Source organism: Cyanistes caeruleus, chromosome 2 (genome assembly GCF_971803275.1).
Source record: "Cyanistes caeruleus chromosome 2, bCyaCae1.hap1.1, whole genome shotgun sequence".
NCBI lineage: Eukaryota > Metazoa > Chordata > Aves > Passeriformes > Paridae > Cyanistes > Cyanistes caeruleus.
This window is the reverse complement of record NC_141702.1, coordinates 68,736,024-68,755,592: the sequence shown is the minus strand read 5'-3', so window position 1 is coordinate 68,755,592 and position 19,569 is coordinate 68,736,024. Positions and strand designations below refer to the sequence as shown.

Below are 19,569 nucleotides of genomic sequence, written 5' to 3'. Positions count from 1 at the left end.
TGAAATGTGAACTCAGAAAGTTTTCAATCAGCATAAGTCAGTATAACCTTTCCCCTGCACCCTAAACAACCTTTGAGCCTCAAATAATCATGGCTGTACTTTTAAAAATTATTTTTAAAACATACATAGAACTCTTTAGTGACAGATTTTTCAAACTAAAACCAACCTTGTCTGTCATTGAGAGGAGTGAAAAACTTTTTTTAACTTGAACTTTGACATTTTATTTGGATGTATTAATTTGTGTGTGATCCAGGTACCTTATTGTTCTTTATGTTGTCCTGACTAATTCTAAGCAACTATATTTCCATTATTACAAATTATTATTATAATCAATAATAATAATAATTAATAATTTCCATTATATTCTTGCTGTGGAACTTAGGAATTTTGGGTTCTTCAACCAAGATTACTTTAGCAGTATCAAAACACTGTCATTTAATGTAATTGATTTTAACTTCATTTAATTCCTATTTCTAGTCAGTGAGTTTCAGTGGCATGAAATTGCCTTCTGTCTGATGAACAATACTTTAATAAGAATATAAATTCATTAATGATTCTCCAGGGGGGTTGACAAGTGGCAGTCTATTTTAAACCTGTGTAATGAATTCATTATTGTAATTCAAGATGATAGATTCAGATATGGAGGTTTCTTTTCGATGTTTGCTGTCTCTTTGCCCCTGCATCCTCTGTTGGGAAGCTGGAGGAAGGGGCTGTGAGTGATCCGGGGAGAGCAGGAGCAGGTCCCGCCGGGGCTGTGGCGCTGTCCGAGGTGCTGCACACAACCCGGACACAGGGAGACAAATCCAGTCCCAGCTCAAGTTTGGATTAAGGCGAATTAAATAGATAAATGACACAGTCATTTATGTTTTAAATTTAACTTACAGTCATAGGTCAGACAAAAAATTACTTCATGACACCAACTAATTAACTAAACGATGATTTATAATAAAGATTAACTGAAAAGTCTCTAAAATTCTGAGTTGCTTATAGATATTTTATTTTGAAATAAAGGTGGTTAATATTCTTACTCAATAAATGTAGAATATATGGATAAAATGCATTGGAAAAAAAATTATCATAAATTAATATGATGGGTATGGCTCTGAAGATACAAGGTATCCTGAGCTTTGAGGAAGACTAACACTCACTGTAGCTTCTTGTCCTCTCTTTTTCTGCAATTGTTTGTATTTTCCTTATGCACTTAAACTACCCATAATTTCATAATTAGGTTTTGTAATCTGAAGGTTTTCTCTGCTGTTTGGAAAGTAATGTGCATCTTCTTTGCACCTTGCAACTCAATTTTTTTTCATCCTGTCAATATAAATCTGTAGGAAATCTTAGAGAATTTTTGTGCATTGCATCATGTCATTAAAAGCAATGTTTCATTTGACCTAAAAGTACCAGTACCTGATATGACTTACTAGTGTCAGCTTCTGGAAGGATTCAAATGTTATGAATCATCCTTCCTTTTCAGCACTGAACTGTCATCAGAAGTATATAAAAAGAAATGAGGTGCATCCCATCAAATAATGATATATAGAGCAAGTACTAAGGAAGTTGGTTTGAGCAATCTCAGAGTAGTTTACTACATTTATTTTAATGAAAAGAGCTAAAAATGAACTTTCAATTCCTTAACATTAAAACTTTTGAGATGGTCTGGGTTATGAACTTATTCATCTGCTCTGGGATGATGCTCAGCATGCATGCTGTTATGGTAAAGGCAAAGTGACTTGCTCTTCATTGCAAAAGTCTTTTATTAAAAATAATTTTATTCATCTTTATCTTCTTTTCTATAGGAAAAGTATCTTTTCTAAGGACAGTATCTAGTTAAAACCACAAGAGCTTACACCCTATTCTAATGCTTTGTGCTAACTTATTTTTTGTAGCATGTATCTTCTTTCCTGTTCTTTCAAAGTCCTGCTGCTTCATCTTTTATTCCAGTTTTCAGGCTTCTCCTTTTGCTTCCCTGTAGGGATCCTTGATCCCTAGCCCTCCAGTCACCAGTTCTCTTTCAGTCCCCCTCCAGATTGCTGTAACTTTTTCTTTTGCTGAGTCTCAGCTTCTGCTTCTTTAACTTTTATCTTTAAAGTTCCATTACTGTCTTTTAGCCTTTACTCCCTCTGTTGCTGCATATGGAACTAACAGAAAACCCTAGAATCCTTTTTATTTCCTCTAGTAAACAAGTCATATGTTTTTATTTAGGATTTCTTCTATCTCTTTCCCATTTTCTCATCTTACATGACTATTCTAAGGCTGATAGTTCCCCTTTGAAGGAAGAGAAAAAGAAAATAATGGATAGACATGTAAATTACTTCATCCATGAGAAACCATTCTGTTAAGTTTAAGATGGGAGGTTTTTTAGGTCTTTAATGTCACACTGACCCAACAGCTATGTGTAGTCCAAGACTAGCTTCAAAAAATAATAGATTTGAGAAACTGGCAGCTCCAAACTGACAGCTTTGGAGATTCCATTGTGAGAAAGAGCTTCATCCCTGGAAAGTAAAAAGGTACCAATTTAAGAATGAAACACTATTATGAATTTAAACCTTTGCTTCAACCTGACTTTTCATATAATTAATGACTTGAAAACTTCTGAATAAAATTTAATTATGTTATGTAATATGCAAGTGTGAGGATTCCAAATGCATTTTTGTGAGTGAGGTTCATACTGTAACAAGCCAGGATGTAATCAGAATATTTCAACTTTGAAAAAAGCCAACAACCCCCACTCAAGCTGCCCAAACAAACAACCCACACCCTCCCACTCAAAACAACCAACCAGGCTGACATTTGTTCTGTTGTTCTTGAGATGTTTCTGCATAAAGCATGTCTTGGTCTGTTAGCTGCAGAAGAAGAATTTGAGCAAATAACTGAAGTGCAGATAGAATATCTGAACAGAGATATAGCTGAGTTCAACGTTGTTTAGCAGTTTCATTTTACTGTACTAATAAAGGTAAATTTCAATAAAAAATAAGATTGAGTTTCATTTCCTTCACTGAGAGGAAACTGAGAGACTTGCTAATACCTGCTAATACCTAATGTTGCTCCTAGCATCACAAACCACTGAGATAATGGCTGAGATAATACTTGGAGAAAATAGTGGATACAAGGTCAAGGGTGAATATTGTACATATTTATATTCACCTGTAACTTCTTGCTATGTGGAACATGTGCTGGAGTTTCTGTTTATATCTGGGTTGTGAATGTTCAGTGTTTCTGATTCTGTAATTGTAGTGAGATGTATTTATTTTGTGTTTGGACTATTTTTTTCTCTTGTATTATTCACCTTCATTCTTTTGCAATGTCTGGGAGTGTTTATTTCCATAATATTTTTTACCACATTCCAAGATGAATTTTAGCACTATAGTTTCATGTATGCTTAAAAGTACTGAGAAATATATTTTATTTCTTTTGGTTTTGAACTATTCCTTCAATACCGGATTTTCCACTGTGCTAAACATTCATTCCTTTGGTATTATATCCACAGGAGGACTTTGAAAGCTAAAGCCTAGTAAGTAGGATGTTCTTGATTCCAAATCTGTAGTTGTCAAAAATTACTTTTAGCAAAGAATGGGAATACCTGCAATTTTGTTATGAATATTCCCTAAAGTTCTGCTGCTGGCTGTTTTTGGTGGTGCCTGATCTTGACTGAAGTTCACAATATTTACTTAATCCATCAGCTCTTCCAGATTCTATAAAACTAGGCCATTGTTTGGTAGTCTCCCGTGACATGATTGATCTGATAAGCATAGTGACAGCACTGCTTTGCCTAAGTGACTCTTTTATGTATTTTCCCAAAGGAAAGGCCTAGGCTTTTAAATTCTGTCCATGTCATAGGTCAGAAATACAGGCACAGGCAGGACACAATCCAAAGAATGGCTCCCTAAATTTAGAACGGCAATGCTAACTTTGCTTAATGTTTACTTGGAAGCAAACAGGATTATCTGTTCAGGGCTTTTGGTGACTGTAGGTCTTTGTTACAGGTCATAGGTAATTTTGTGCATTTATATATATATATATATATATATATATCTCACTTATCTGTGTGTAGAATAATAGAGAAAAAAATCTATCTTTTTTAGGCTTAATTGATGTTTTTCTAGCAATACTTAGATTTCTGGTTATATGCAGAAGTTAGAGAGGTTATTATATACAAAAATTTCTTAATAGGAAGCTGTTAACATCTGAGATGTGTGAAGACTGTGTCAGTGTGGTTGATGTGATATCTTAGGTGTTACCGTGTTAAAATAAAGTGCTAAATAAGAACATCTTCAAGATTCAGTGTAATAAGTTGCAGTTACTTTAATAGTATAAGCTCTGAGAAAACACTGTCTTTCCTGGGAGATACATGCATTGGTCCTAAATATTAATCATTATTTGATGCTTTTTTTTTTTAGAATCTAGAAATGTTGTAATTATCAGGTTATTGATACTGTTTTTTCCTCTGGATTCTTTATCCTTAAAGCACTAAGCAAAATGTTTAAGCAAATGCTGTGTAAAACTTGTTAGTATGAAAGTCACAATTATGGATGCTAAGCACAACTAAAAAAAATTTAAATAACTAAGTCTGAAGGTTTAATTGACAAGACTGGATTTTGAATCTAGTAACCTTTGAATCTGACAAATGCAATAATTGTTTTGACCATCATAAAATGAGAGGTGTGGTTAAATAAACAAACACATGATGATGAATTCTGCTGAAAATTGAGTCTGTGCCATTGCTTGGTTTTCAGAACTGTCCATTATGAAGGTGGTGCTGTGTCCATTCATGCTCGTTCCCTTTGGCGACTAGAGACTCTAAGAGTTGCGTAAGTAAAATCTATCTCAGAAGAAGAAGGATACCTTTTCTATAGTAAGAGCAATCAGATAAAGTCAAAATTATAATTATAAATCATCCTTTAAAAATACTTTATATGACTTTCATTAAATATTAGACAAGTTCCTACAGAGAGAGTGTATGTTTTGATTATTTTTTAAAGTCTTTATAGCTGTAAGTGAATTCACAATTTACATTTTTAGCACATCACTGACAAAACCAGAATCCGTTTCCTTAAAATAAAAATCACCTCTGACACTCCTCCCCCAGCTTGTTTAAACCACTTGGAAGACTTTAAAATAAAAAATTTAAAATAAAAAAATGGAATCATGCATTATTGGAAGTGTTGGAGTAATAGTAAGGAATTGTGCCTTGTTTGTTAAGGTAGTTGTAGTGTAAAACTGCATTTAAATCATATTATGATACATGCTTGTGATAAAGTTTCTAGTAAGGAATAAATGATTACTTGTTAGAGATCAAATCAGAGCAGTTTATGAAAAGGTTACACTCCAATGATGCTGTTTTCTCTGTGTGCTTTTTATTAATAGGATGACATTAAATGTCAGTGGTAGGGCAGTGAGATTTTTCCTTTGGACTAAAATGGACCTTGAGATGTTGACAACAATAATGAAACTGTGAAAGGATCTCTGGCTTTTTGTTTTCCCCATGGCATTTACTTCCCTAATAAGCAGTGCTGGAACAACATGGGGATCCAAGTAATGACAGGTTTCTGTTATGGCCATCATATATACCACTTTGACAGGCTTTGCATACAAACTTTTCAAGGGTAAACATTTGAACATATATAACTGAAAGAAATGGTAAGAACTGCCAAAACAATTATTACAAAGGGAATGGTAATCTTTCTTTTTAGAAAATAGGATTTTCCACCAGGAAAAAAAGAACCAAATAAAATCCCAGAAATAGCACTATGTCCTACACTTCCCTCACCAACCTATTTTCCTTTATGATATTCTAATTGCTATATACATTCAGTGCTGAATTGCAGTCTATTAATATTCATGCTAATGCTTCAATTTGTAGCTTTGTGTATGCATGCTTGAAGTTCTCAGTCAGTTGTACACATTCCAGATTGACTGCAGATATAATGCTATGTGAATTTTACATCTTTCTAAAAGGAACAATTATTGTTTCAACTCTGTTCGCTAGTGAAGAACTCTCATAAAAAATTACCAGGGCAGTCTAGACGAACAGATGCCCTTGGGATGCCCTGCCACAGGACACCAAATACTATTTCTCAGCATTACTTTCTTTCCCAAAAGGTGGCAGAGTTCATGCTCTCACATTGCAAAAAATATTTTTAGTAGTCAGAAATGGCTTCACATGATACTTCCTGCTCAAAAGGTTTTTTTTTGTAAGTGCACAATTGCTATTTTTCCTATCCTGCAGGCATGAACTAGAAGCATGGCTCAATTACACTACTTTTTTATTTTTTTTACACTGATGGTCTGTAGCTAGTGGGACCAAAAGAAAATTGAATCAGACAAGAGAAAAGGCAGCTCCCCAGCATGACCTGTAATATAAAAGGTGTAGAACTGATGTATTTTACCAGACTCAGCAACACAATAGCTCAGATTCATGACCTGACATTTTACTGACTAGAGAAACAGAAGTTATGCTAGAGCACTGGACTCAGATGTCCTTTTGTGGAGTATATGGACTTTTCTGTGCAGAAGACAGAAAAAGATAAATGTGTTTCTAAGATACAAAGATTCCATATTTCCTTCTACCCCAAAGCTCCCTCAACTTAAACAGGAGAGACTCTAGATTTCCAAAGAAAATAGTTGAGGGTGAAAACCATTTTATTCTTCTGTTCTCTTTAAAATCAGTAACTAAAAAGGTTTAGAAGTTTAATCACTGAAGTTTAATACATCGTGTTACAAAACAGAAGCTTTGAAAATGTTTGCCAAATTGGTTTTGCTTACTTTGCGCCCAGTATGGCCAACTCTAAAAGATGCATTTAAACAAGTGGGTATTGGTGTTAAGTGTTTTCACCTGCTACATCTGTGTGTCAGGGAAAATGAAAATGACTTTAACTTAAACCTGTGTAAGTACTGACTTAAGGGATTTTCTGACTTCCATGTGGATACATACGAAAACATAATACATATAGAAAATAAATCCATGATTTCCTCTCCAAAATGCAGCATTCACATACATCTGAATTGCAAACTTTTGCAGATATATGACTGAAGAAAATTCTGTGAAAACCAGGAAAATACCCTAGTTGTGACAGTTTTCCAGTCTGGAAAGCCTTGGTGAAGTACAGTCTCCTTAGTAACCCCTCCATAAGTTTATCTTCAGGAATTAAACAGGAAAGGCAGCAGGCTGAATTTTCAGCTTAGGCCAAGAAGCTGGAAACCTGTGACCTGTACTTCAAGTTGAGTAATATTTGGGGAACTTATCTAAGTTTTTCCTTTCTTCCTTCTATAGAATATGAAGAATCTGGGACATTTTTTGCTTAATGAATGTTGCTTAATGAATTTATTTTAGGAAATTTTCTTTTTTAATTTTTAGGCATTTTTCCACAGCATTTAAAGTGCGCTTAAAATCTGCTGACTGCAGAAAGATCTCTGGGAGAGTGAAGAATGGCAGCTGCTGGTAGATGAAATGTTGGAGAGGGAACTGGCAGATCTAAACTCTTTGTGTACAGCATAAGCCTCCTTTTCTGTAGGCGGTCTGTACCTTCTCTCAAGAGGAATTCAGTCTGAACAAAGGCAGCTGGTGCAAAGGAAGACCTTAAGATTATTTATTAGAATGGTTTTGTAGGGGATAACCACAAAGTAGCCACTTCCTTGCTGATACTCCAACATGTGAATTTTATATTTTTTAGCAACTAGTTGGCAATATATTTTGCTTTCAAATATTATTTCCAGTAGTTAAAAAAATATTTTTTTTTTTAATAAAGGTTTTTTTTATGGACTCTCTTAGGTGGAGTGGCAGCCACATTAGATGGGGACAGCCATTCAGACTAAGACATATAACAACAGGAAAATATTTAAGTCTCCTGGATGACAAGAGTCTACTTCTTACAGACAAAGAGAAGGCAGACGTAAAATCTACAGCGTTCTGTTTTCGGTCTTCTAAGGTATGGAATCAGTGCAGCATTAATATTACTAGTAATAATTCCAGTCTCTTAAGAAAGCAAGATTTAGGTACTTTTTGTTTGTTGTGATTGCATTAATTATTGGAGCCTTCTACTTTTCACTGATCAAAATTCCAAACTGCAATATAACCAATAACTAGAAAGCTTCTTTTATCATATTTTCTGTATGCATTGCTACTTGGCTCTCTCTCTATTTCTTTTTTTCCTTGTTAATTTGTTGCTTTTTTGTTGTTTCATTGGTTGGGTTGAGGGTTTTTTTGTACACTTTTTGAGTAGTACACTCATTTTTGATTTGTTTTTCTGGTTAACGTCTCTGCTGCTTCACTGTTTGTATCTGCTGTCTGACACAGGAAAAATTTGTAATAATGTGAGTTTCTGAAATTATGTTGGAAATTCAGGATTTCTCTCCGCAGATACTTTGCTGTAGTCTAATCTGAAGTTACCAGAGTTTGACTTTTCATTTTGACAGCTTCAATAATCATTTTGAGTTTAAATCAGTACTTTTGTAGTGAGTATACAGTTAAGAATAATACTATGATAAATTCTTAAATATATTTATTTCTCATAACATGAAGCATTTTGTCTGAAAATTTTCCAACAATAATTTTATTGTTGTAAAAAACTGTCTTCTAAGATACAAAGTAACAGTAAAAAGAATTACTTATTAACTTCCCTGTACCATTTTATTTATATATACTCATTAATTATTTGCCTGCTTGGGAAGATAAGAAAATATATCCAAAAGCAGGTATATAGACTTTATCACCTTGATAACAAAGACTGCAGTTCTGGGGATGGTTTTGAGAGCCAGACAATCTTTTTTGAAACCAATTAGAAAAGTCAAAGAAATGCTTAAATATTTTTTTAGGACAATGCAGTGCAACCATATTGGGGATTTCCTGTAGCAGCTAGTGTGGACTTCAGCGCTTGAAAACTAGGATAGAATAATTCACTCACTTCATTTTCAAAATGGGTTGTCAGCAGGGATTGCTCCAAAAAGGGTTGTGTGCTCAGCTGTTACATGCTTTATTTAGTGAAAAAAATACTCAAAGGCAAGAGTTTTTAGCAATAAGGAATGTCTCTTGTTGATATGGATAAGATGGTTTGTCTCTATTTTCTCTGTAGTGTATGCATTTGTATTTTGGAGACTAGGTGATGCTGTATTTGAAGTTTTTTCTTATTATTCTTTTTTTCCAGCCTGAATTTGGAAGTCTCATTTGAAATTATTTTGAGGTTTTATATTTTGAAATGGCTTTGTTCTGCTATGCTCAAAATGAAAGGTTAACATTTATTTTGTTTTTAGTGGCCAAACCTATCCTGTGCTGAGCAGAGACAAAAGGCTTTGAGGCAGGTAGAAACTTATTATGGTAATCAATTCCTGAAGTATTGAGAGAATTCAAGGAACTTGGACCAGATGAACCCCTGTGGTACTTTCCAACCTGACCTGTTCTGTGATTCAGTCACCTCCTTTGGACTTACAGGAGTGTCGTGTTTCACTTTATTAGGATACTGGCATTAAAAAATTTGAGGTGCCTTCCCTCCCTGGGACAGAGTATTAAAGTAAAAATTTCAAACTGTAGGAGTTCTAGAAAGGCTTCTTTAGAGAAGGCATGCAGATATAGGGTCTCTTTTCCTCTGAGTATGTTTGAACAAACCATCCAAACTTTCACTTATGCTGTTGCATGTACTCAGCACCCCAAAAGTTTATTCATAAGGCAGAGGGGGCCCCTAATCTTCTTTACTGAGTACAGAGCATTAATATCTGTGTATATACCTTAATAGTTCCAAGTAGCTATGTCTTTCTAATAGAAATTTCATCCCTTTTTTGCCACAGTCAAAATTCTTCCTTGCAGTAGCTGGAAAGAAGTGGGAAGAATTGTGAAGCTCCCACTTGTTGCACAGTATTAAGTTAGCGTTAAATAGGCAAAAACAAACAAGGGAGAGGAAAGTGTTAAAGGATCAGCTCCTTCAAGCATGTGAGTGGATAATAACTTCAATTTCTATATGAAAAGAGGCTTTCATGTTTAATGAGATAGTGCTGAAAATGTATCCCCTACAAACCTGAAGATTCACATGCAAATATAAAAGCTTAATATTTATTTTTTACACATTGTTATTTGCAAGGGCTCAACAACTTAAATATATTAGCTTTCCAGTACTACATTTAAAAAATAGCACAGAAGAAAACTAGAAAGCGAAAGGGTTTTATTTTTTTGTTTGTTTGTTTTGGGTTTTTTTTGTGAAATCTTGAAACTATCACAAAGTTTTGCCAAATAGTACTCAGAAGATTCGGGTTTTCTGAGGACCTAACAGTCACTTAATTTTTCTTTCTGGTAACAAGCCTTTTTTTCTCTGGTTATCATATATTACCTTAATAATTATCATTAAAGGCAAAGTATATTAGCCTCTCAAGGACCTGAAATTTGGAAAATTATTTTTTTATGTTTTTTCTCTCTAGTAGTTCTGCTTTATTCAGCACAGGATGTCCACAGATATCTGCAGTTTATTTCCCAAACATATGGCTCTTTTAATAGGCTTGTGTTTGGAGAGGTCACGTTTTGTGGATTTTTTTTTTTTTTCTCTTCCATTTACTCAATATTGATTCTTTTTGATAAAGAACATTGTTTTTATATCACTATTCCACTGAAATAAGGTAATTTTACCAATTCAGAAATGTTGGTACATTCTGTACCAAGTCTGCTTTTCCTGCCCAGAGTCTTTTCCAGTGGACAGAAATACATCAATTTTAATAAAATTTTATGTCTTGTATTTTTACATCTTCAGCTTTTTCTTTATTCTTTTTTTCTTCTAAAATTTAGTGGAATTTATATTAATGTTGCTTTAAAAACAGCCATAAATTAGCTTCGTACAGTTGGTGAGGTCTTAAAATATCAGTCCTGAAAGTGCCACAGAGAGTGTGGGTTAGGTCAGATGACAAGAGGAAAAGTTGAAAGGACAAGCCTTAATCAAGGCACTCCATTTTGGAATGTATATGGAGTTGAACAGAAACATTAGGCTGAAATAATGGTTAAAGTGAGGCCTCACAGAATAATCTTTCAACATTAGAACGAAACCATTTTAAAAGATTTTGTTCATTTAGCCCACAACAAAAGTGGGAAGATTGGCTTGTGTTCTTGTGTGTGTGGAATAAACACAGTTTATAGAGAACAGCCTTCTGGAGAAAATCTGGCCTATTGTTCAGTAAGCCTGTTCATTTCCAATACATTCTTGTTTTGCGTTACTGAGATGGTTTACAGACTGCTGCAAAACCCACTTGTTGCTCTTTGGTCCAGTGTAATAAATGAAGATTTTTGATCCTTGTTCAGACAAGCTTGGTCATCTGAGAATGGGTCTAGATTGCAAATAAAACTGAAGGTTTTCTTTGTAAAAATGCTGTAGGAAGAATCAGCAGATGGTTCAGTAACAACAGGTTACATGTGTGGTAGGCGTGTGGCTGGAAACTTGCACCATGTAATGTCTGTGCCAATGCACCATTATTAATTATTGACATGGTGATTTCTGATATTTTTCAGGTCTTCATTTTCACTGATGAACTATTGCACTGTGGATAATGACATAGATTCATTATATGTTCTTTCTCAACTACCTGCTGTTTATTGATGTGAACTGAGCACTCCATTCAAATCTTCCCCTTTTTAAAGGATTTGTGGTTCCTGTTAATTCCCACAAAAAGCTCAATGTCTTGAAACTCTCAAATGAATGGTGTAATGCCTACTGCCCCCACACCATTCTTTAGTTCTCTGTTTCTCTCCTGCATTTGACACTGTAATTGCTTTCCTGGCTGTCATATTTATTCTACAGGACAGAGCTCATTTTAATGGGATTGATTTAAATCTGAGCTTTAAACATACATACAGTATGTTTATTGCACACTGTTAGTGTACTTACATCTGTGAGAACAGAGAGCTTGTTTGACAAATTGTTGGCACTGCAGTTTTTATGCCAAGTAAATTTAATTCTAATTGGGATGAACATTTTGGTATCAAACCACTTCATTTTCTGTTACAGCCAGTACATCTTTAACAAGGAATGCAAAAAATACTCATCTTATTTACAGTGCTTTATGAGAAAATTTGTGAATTCTTCTATTCACATCTTCAGAAATTAATTGTGAGACCTGAAAAAAAGAAAATCTTACAATGTAGAAGTACAGTATGTGTTCACAGTATCTTCTAGTTATAAAGAGAATTAAAAAAACTGGAGCTTGAAATCAGGATCTAATTTATTTTTCCTCGTATCTTCATTTGTTTGCCAGGTCATATTATAAGTAGCTTTTCAGTTTTTAGGTGTTAGTACATTTGAGTTATTTGTGCTAGCTTTTCAAAGAATTGAATACAACATTTAGAGAAATGATATGAACAAAATAATATGTTAATAAGGAAATAAAGGCACACAATAATTCTAATTGGCATCAGATAATTAATAAATCAGTTATTACTATGTATCAGTAGACAAGATTTTAATAATTTCAGCATGTAAGAAACACTCAAAGTCATTAACTAAGTAGTGAAATTAACTGTTTCTGTATCCAGAAACAATCAGAAAACAAGCTGAATTCATGAGTACAGTGTATCTGAAAAATTAATGTTAATGGAAGGAATCAGAAGAATTTCACCTCCATTCTGCTGAATTTTTTTTTTCAATGCTTCAAAATGCATTCATGATTTTAGGCTGAAAATCTAGTTACAGGACATTTCCCTTTACTTAAAAATGCTTTAAAACAAACCTTTACTAAGTTACGAGATTATTGTCTCTTCAAACCCCAGTCTTTCTCAACTTTTGCTGTGAAACTGTCTTCCCACATTGTCGGGGCACGTGTGTATGAAGTAATCATTTTTCTAATCTTTCTTGATTGTAGAGAGTTAGAACAAGAAGTTGTTTTTGTCTCACTGTTTGTAACATTACTCTGAGTATCAGCAGGAAGATGCTTGTCATCTCCTGCTGATCAGGAGAAGCCTGGAATGCTGAAGCTGTACTTGGTTAAGGCATTGGTCAGTTGAAACGTATGTTTTTGGAGGGATTAAATGGATCATCTGCCATGAGGCAGGATGCATGAGCTGTCTGACCACACAAGTCTGCTCAGAAGTAGCTTCTGCTTAAGGGAACTGGGTGTTGGGGAAATGCCTCAAATTAGAGCCACAAACTTTAGTACTGTTCGGGATACTACATTTCCTCTCCTGAAACAACTTCTGCCTCTGCAGGACGCCAGCTGGAATGATGTGCTGTCCTGCCATTAATAGCTCACGGGCCAATCATGCAGAAATGGATTGCTTTTCTCAGGAAGTACTGAGCCCATTGTTGGGCAGCGACAGGTTAAAGGCCATCTCTCAGTGATTGTTGGATGGAACTCATCTTTTCCCGGCCCGATAAAAAACACAAAAGCCCGAGAAAAATCTTGTGGAGGTTAATGCCTGGTTCAGCTAGGGGAGTTAATGTATCTAGGGTTGTTTGGTAAACTCTTTATGTTTCAATAATCACAGTTATGATCCTAGTTCTTTCTTATGCAGGTGACATGAATACACCCATCTTTTCAAGTGTACCAGGCTAGGTTTTTGCATGGATGGGATTTCTCTTTAACTAAAAGTTACACTTTCCCATTTTTTTAGTAATATTTTTAAAGAAAGACCTCAAATATTCTTTTAGGTCCTGTTCTGGATAATTTCCTAATATTTGTTTTTACAAATATTAACACACTGATTATTGTTCGTGTATACATTTTTTTCTTTATCAGGAAAAGTTGGACATAGGTACAAGAAAAGAGGTGGATGGAATGGGAGCACCTGAAATAAAGTATGGGGATTCAATCTGCTTCATACAGCACGTAGATACAGGCTTATGGCTCACGTACCAGTCTGCTGATGCAAAGTCTGTAAGGATGGGCTCTCTGCAGCGAAAGGTAAGACTGTAAATAGGAAAGCATTCCATTCACTCACAGTCTGATATGGTTGGTGAGGGCTGGGGGGTGGGAAATGAAGGGAGCTATATGAACAGCTATATTTTGAATTTCAAATATTTTAAGCATGCTTGCCAGATGAAAGAATGGGTCTTTTTCAGTCACATATTGAAAAGTTAAGTGGTGTACTGAATTCTCAAACTGAAAGCCAGAAAAATCGCATGTGTTAGCCTGCAGACATTAAATCACAAGCATTGATAAATCTGGATATATTTGATTTCAAACTAAAATATTAGTAACAACTTACAGAATATGCTAAGATTCGTTTCTCCAATGTAGTTTGGATTGAGGAGGCTTTTAGTTTAAAGTCTTTTTTTTCCACATTATAAGTGTATTACCTTTTGGGCTAGAATGTTCAGATCTTGAGTCCTGAGAGATTTCTTTATTTATAGAATAATCACAGCCAAGCTGCATGCTAGCTCAGCATTATAAAGTAGGGAAAAGATTATTTTGCAGCTTAACACTGTAGTGTTTTCCATGACTATTTTAGAATACACAGAACTACAGTTAGAGCAGAGATTTAAAATACTTAAAATTTAAAATATTATTTTTAATAAATTTTAAAATTTAAAATATTTATGTGAATTGGATTGAATGCCTTCAGAGCCATGAGAACTAGATATGGAAAAATGTAAGGTACTGGAAATGACTCAAAGCATAGTCAGAAAAGGCCAGTAACATGCTTAGAAATGAGAACCAATAATAAATAACAGGTTATGACCTTGTCTGCTTTAGGGAATTACTGCTGTATAAGGCAACTGTTTTTAATATTGATGAAAACAAATAATGAATAAGAACCCCTCATATTTTATTTATTTTATTTTTATTTAAATAAAGTATGTTGCTTACAAAAGCTGTGGCTTTGAGATTATTATGGCACTAAACCTACTGACTCAGTACAGGTGTGTCCTTGGACATGGGAAACTAAACCATGGAATTGAGTTTTCAGACTTCTCATTTAATGTCTCATTTTGCAGTGACTGCTTCTTGCTTTTATTTTCAGGCAATAATGCACCATGAAGGGCACATGGATGATGGTTTAACACTGTCTAGATCTCAGAATGAAGAATCCCGTACAGCACGTGTCATCCGTAGTACAGTCTTCCTTTTCAACAGGTTCATAAGGTGTGCTTTTAAAATGATCTTTTTATCACTTTATCCTTCAGAAAAAAAAGGATCAATGCTTCTCAGACTGGGCTTGATGTTAATTCTTTGTGTTATCTGCAGATAAGAACCTCGGCAGATACTGGTCAATTTTTTTCTGTCTTCTAACATAAATTTATTGCTCAGTCTTGATTTAAATACAGAAACAGACTGAAAATGCAAACAAATCATGAAAGAGATTTTTCCTTGCTGAAATTTGCCATAAGTCATGTGGTGCATAAATTAGCTTTTTCTTTTCTAAGTATGGTTTTTAAAGGTGATCTTCCTTGAAAAACCTGGAAGAGTGAGATAACTGTATAACTGTAGATCTGTAAAAATCACAAATATACTGAAGAAATCCATAGTATCAAGAACAAGTTTTCTTTGAAATTATATTTGCTTTCTAACCTCACATTACATTTTGCTTATGTGTTCCCTTTTAATGCTATTTGTTTCTTTAATGTTATGTTGTGTTTTATAGTAATTAGCCATTTTAAAATCCTGTCAGATGTATGCAATTTGCATTTATCTCCCTATTCCTAAATAATGCTGGTAAAATGCTAATTCTCAAATGCGTGTGATTTTAATAATTGGTGAAAAGTCCTTACATCAGTGTAGCTTGCATTAGAGAAAGAATGATATGCAGTAAGGCTGTATGGATTGATAAGAGTTTCATAAGAACTCATTTGTTACAAGAAAAAAACAGTGTAGGAGATGGTGACCTGAAGCAACCATGTCCTAAATAAGGGCACAGACAAAGACACAGACATGTCAATTTGTTTAAAAACATATAACAAGGTACTTAAAAAAAACAGGACAAAATCACCCATCAGGAGAATTGTCTACAGTGTAACATTTGAAATACAAAAGAAATGTAAGCCCTAGGTCACTTTGTAAATAATACACCTTCACAGAACCTTCTAAGAATGCCATAAAAGATAAAGACAGAGGCAATTTAATGATAAGGTTTCACAAATCAAGGTATTGCTAAATTATAGTGGAGATTTTTTGTGGTGTGCACAGGGAGTCCAAGGCAGTGTTTAGCAGTTTAGTTTGTCAGGATGTTACTTCAAAAAAAAAAAAAGCTGAATTGAGGAGGATGAAAATTATTCTTTTAACTGTATGTTACAGTTCTTCCTCATGCAGTCAGTAGAAAAACTGTGCTTTGGATAACATGTTCACAATAAAATTGAGTTTTAAAGATAACTTTTGTAGCTATCCTTTTGAAACTTTGCATTACTTGCAAATGGATTCAGCTGAGCAAGGGGCAGGTGCAACATGGATGAGAACAGTCAGCCCTTTACTTCTGAGTGAGAATGTTCATAGATTTCAGCAAGACCAAGCTTGAGTTGGATATCAGGGAAACAAAAGGGCTAATGAAGTGCTGAGGCAGTGTGTAGAAGTTTTTCATCTTTCCACACTGAAAAGGGCTTAAGAATAGGTTGGAGATGTGTTTGAGAGCCTCCATGGACAATCTGGACCTTCCTCAGCACTGCAGGACTGGTCTCTTTAAGTTGTGTCCATTCCAGTTTTATGATGCTTTGTACCAGTTTGCAATAACTTCATCTTCTGCTCTGCCTCTGAAACTGCTACATCCGTAGGTAGGATATTAAAATGTGTTTTTTGGATTTGAAAAAAACTTAGCAGAAATAACATTTTTTATGTTTTCAGGTTTTGTTTGGGAAGGGAGAGTTAGGTTGTTAAATGGAGAATGGGTGGTTATGAAGTATTTTTGATAAGCTGCTGTCAGAAAACGAGCTTTGACGCCCAAACAATTTTTCCTTTTAAATAAATAAAGAGTTTGAATGATAAAGGAAATTCATTTTCAATTCTCAGAAGACTTTCCATCTTCTTGCAGGGGCCTTGATTCCCTCAGCAAGAAAGTGAAGTCTTCCACCATTGATTTGCCTATCGAGTCAGTCAGTCTGAGCCTACAGGACTTGATTGGCTACTTTCACCCCCCTGATGAACATTTGGAGCATGAAAACAAACAAAACAGGCTCAGAGCTCTGAAGAATCGCCAGAACCTCTTCCAAGAAGAGGTACTTCTCTCAGTTTTACTCCTGATTTTCCACTACGTTGTCTGCAAGTATTCTTTCACAGTATCTGTACTGTTGATGTCTAATATGGATTATGCTTGTAGTAGTTTTTTTTTAATCTTATAAGAGCCAAAATATTTGCTACATTCGTAATCTCTCTAGATCTGCTGTTTTTCCTGCATATTTGAAGAAATACATTTACAACCTTACTTCTTTTTATAATAAAATTAGATGGCCTGGAACTATACCCATTATTTTCTGCTTACATGTGAATTATTTTTTTCTGTTACAGTCTCATGATGTAGAAGGATATTTTAGTTTACTAACCATTCTTTACACATTTTGATTAATATTATGTGTTATTTCTCCAGTAATAATAGTTGCCCGTACTTTGTCAGATGCCCAAATGTCCTCCAGAATAAAATCTTGCCAAAAATTTTGTTATTAATACTGTATATTTTTTTTTTTAATTTGACCATCCTAAATGTAAGATGCTTACTGCCTCCATCAAGTAAAGTTTTTTATTGGCAGTACTTGTTGACTTCACACATATATCCTTCTGTTTGGCATATCCTATCCTTCATGTTTTGTTTTCTTAGATTTCTGAAAATATTTCTCGTTTGCATCTAAAAATATTGGGTTTTTTTCCTTTGATGATATGAGCTTTTTTATTTTTAGGGTATGATCAACCTTGTTCTTGAATGTATTGATCGCTTGAATGTATACAGCAGTGCAGCTCACTTTGCAGATGTAGCTGGGAAGGAAGCTGGAGAAGCATGGAAATCTATTCTGAATTCTTTGTATGAATTGCTAGGTAAGGCATATTATGGAATTCTTGGATAATTTTAGCTCAAAATAGTAAAGAATAAAGAAGTACATATCTGTTGTAGTACAGAAGAAGTTCCACTGTGTAGAAGCTTAGAATAATTTTATAAATTTAATAAATCCAGCAAGATTTTTGCATTTGAAGCTTTTTGATGTATTAATAATCAATTAAAGAAGTTATATCAGGAATTATAAACATTTAAAAGTATCCAGACTAGGTCCAAAGAGTAAATGTGTCCATGAAATCAAATGACGACCTTTTCGGGTATAGATGGTAGATGATGGAGTATAAAATTCTGTGGTCCTGTGGTTCGTAGATGTAGGGTAGAGTTGAATTTTTTTTGTTATGGTTGAGTTTATCTCTTGTTGCATTAAGCACAGTGCAGACTGGAGGAAGTAATGGCTTGATTTCCAATTGGCAAAGCTAGAAAATTCGTTCTGAAGAGTCTGCTTGTTTGTTTGTACAAAGTATTGCTTCCATAGACTTGCAGTGATGAGAACAGCACACAAGCTTTTGTTGACTTCCCAGTCTCTGTGCCCCACCTGCCCTCTGATGTTACTTCTCTAACTGCATTATCTTCTGGCAGCTAATGCTTAGGAAGCCTGGTTTTGATGTGGCTATGATAAATTTGTACATTGCTCTGTTCTGAATAATGCTGGATCTGTACAGTAATTACATGGATGACAAATGGATATTGCTTGCTCAGTCTTGCTTAAGCAAAACAGTACTTTGTTTTTTTGAGTCTGCACATAAATAAAAGTAAACTGTGATGCCAGAATTCATGTCTTTTGTCGTGTCATTGACGTTGTGTTGTATTTCACTGTGATGAGAATGAAGGCATTTATAGATGCTGCGGCTGGATACTACCACATATAAAAATCATATAATCTTAGAATGCTTTGTGTTATAAGAGACCACTAAAGATTATCTAGTCCAGCCACCCCAATTGCAAAAAGATACTTCCTTATATTCAATCTAAGTCTACTGTCTTTCAAGCTGAAATAATTGACATCTATCTTCTAAACATTTCTCCAGTACAAATACATACCTTTATTGTGAACTTGTACTAGACCCTTTTGCATTACAGAATAATGTGGAAGAGTATATGCAGTGATGTGATGTTAATGACTGACTGGCCACATCAGGGTCTTTATTTCTTTAAAACTGAATGCTGGTCTTGTTCAGAGTAGTAGACAATAACAAAAGCAACTGTAAGATGCTATTTTTTGTTTTCAGTTTTAAGAGTCAAAGTGCCTCATTTAATGCACAGCTTTAACCAATGAATATTAACCTTTCAGAAACTTGTGCTGAGCAGCATTTATGAAACCATCTGTGTCTCATTACTGTTAATGAAGTTAAATTTAGTGATGTGTTAAGCTCTGAACTGTTACTGCTTTCATTTTATGTTCCTGCCTGAAGCACAGTGAGATTGTGTAGCTTGCCTACAACCAATAAAAAGGTCACTGTCAGAAACAGGTGTTCCTTGCTTCTAGTCTGTATGTTTTAACAAGGTGTTCCCCCTCTTACGATACCCAAGTATTTTTAAATAACTATGGTCACAATTAATCAAAGGTGTAAGACTTCAGGGTACATATTTTTTTTTTTTATTATATAATATAGCAAGAAAAAGGGTTTTGTTTTGCT

The 19,569-nt window shown here is 34.5% G+C and overlaps 1 protein-coding gene across 10 annotated transcripts in view; it reads left to right on the top strand.

Annotated features, from left to right (window-relative positions):
- Positions 1–19,569, top strand: part of RYR2 (ryanodine receptor 2) — a 378,221-nt gene that overhangs the window by 174,469 nt on the left and 184,183 nt on the right. For all 10 annotated transcript variants that reach the window (XM_086877715.1, XM_086877706.1, XM_086877711.1 and 7 more), the window contains 6 exons: positions 4,734–4,808; positions 7,769–7,925; positions 13,696–13,860; positions 14,921–15,042; positions 16,919–17,102; positions 17,778–17,913. In XM_086877715.1, coding sequence (XP_086733841.1) covers positions 4,734–4,808; positions 7,769–7,925; positions 13,696–13,860; positions 14,921–15,042; positions 16,919–17,102; positions 17,778–17,913 — 839 coding nt within the window. The remainder of the gene's footprint in view (positions 1–4,733; positions 4,809–7,768; positions 7,926–13,695; positions 13,861–14,920; positions 15,043–16,918; positions 17,103–17,777; positions 17,914–19,569) is intronic.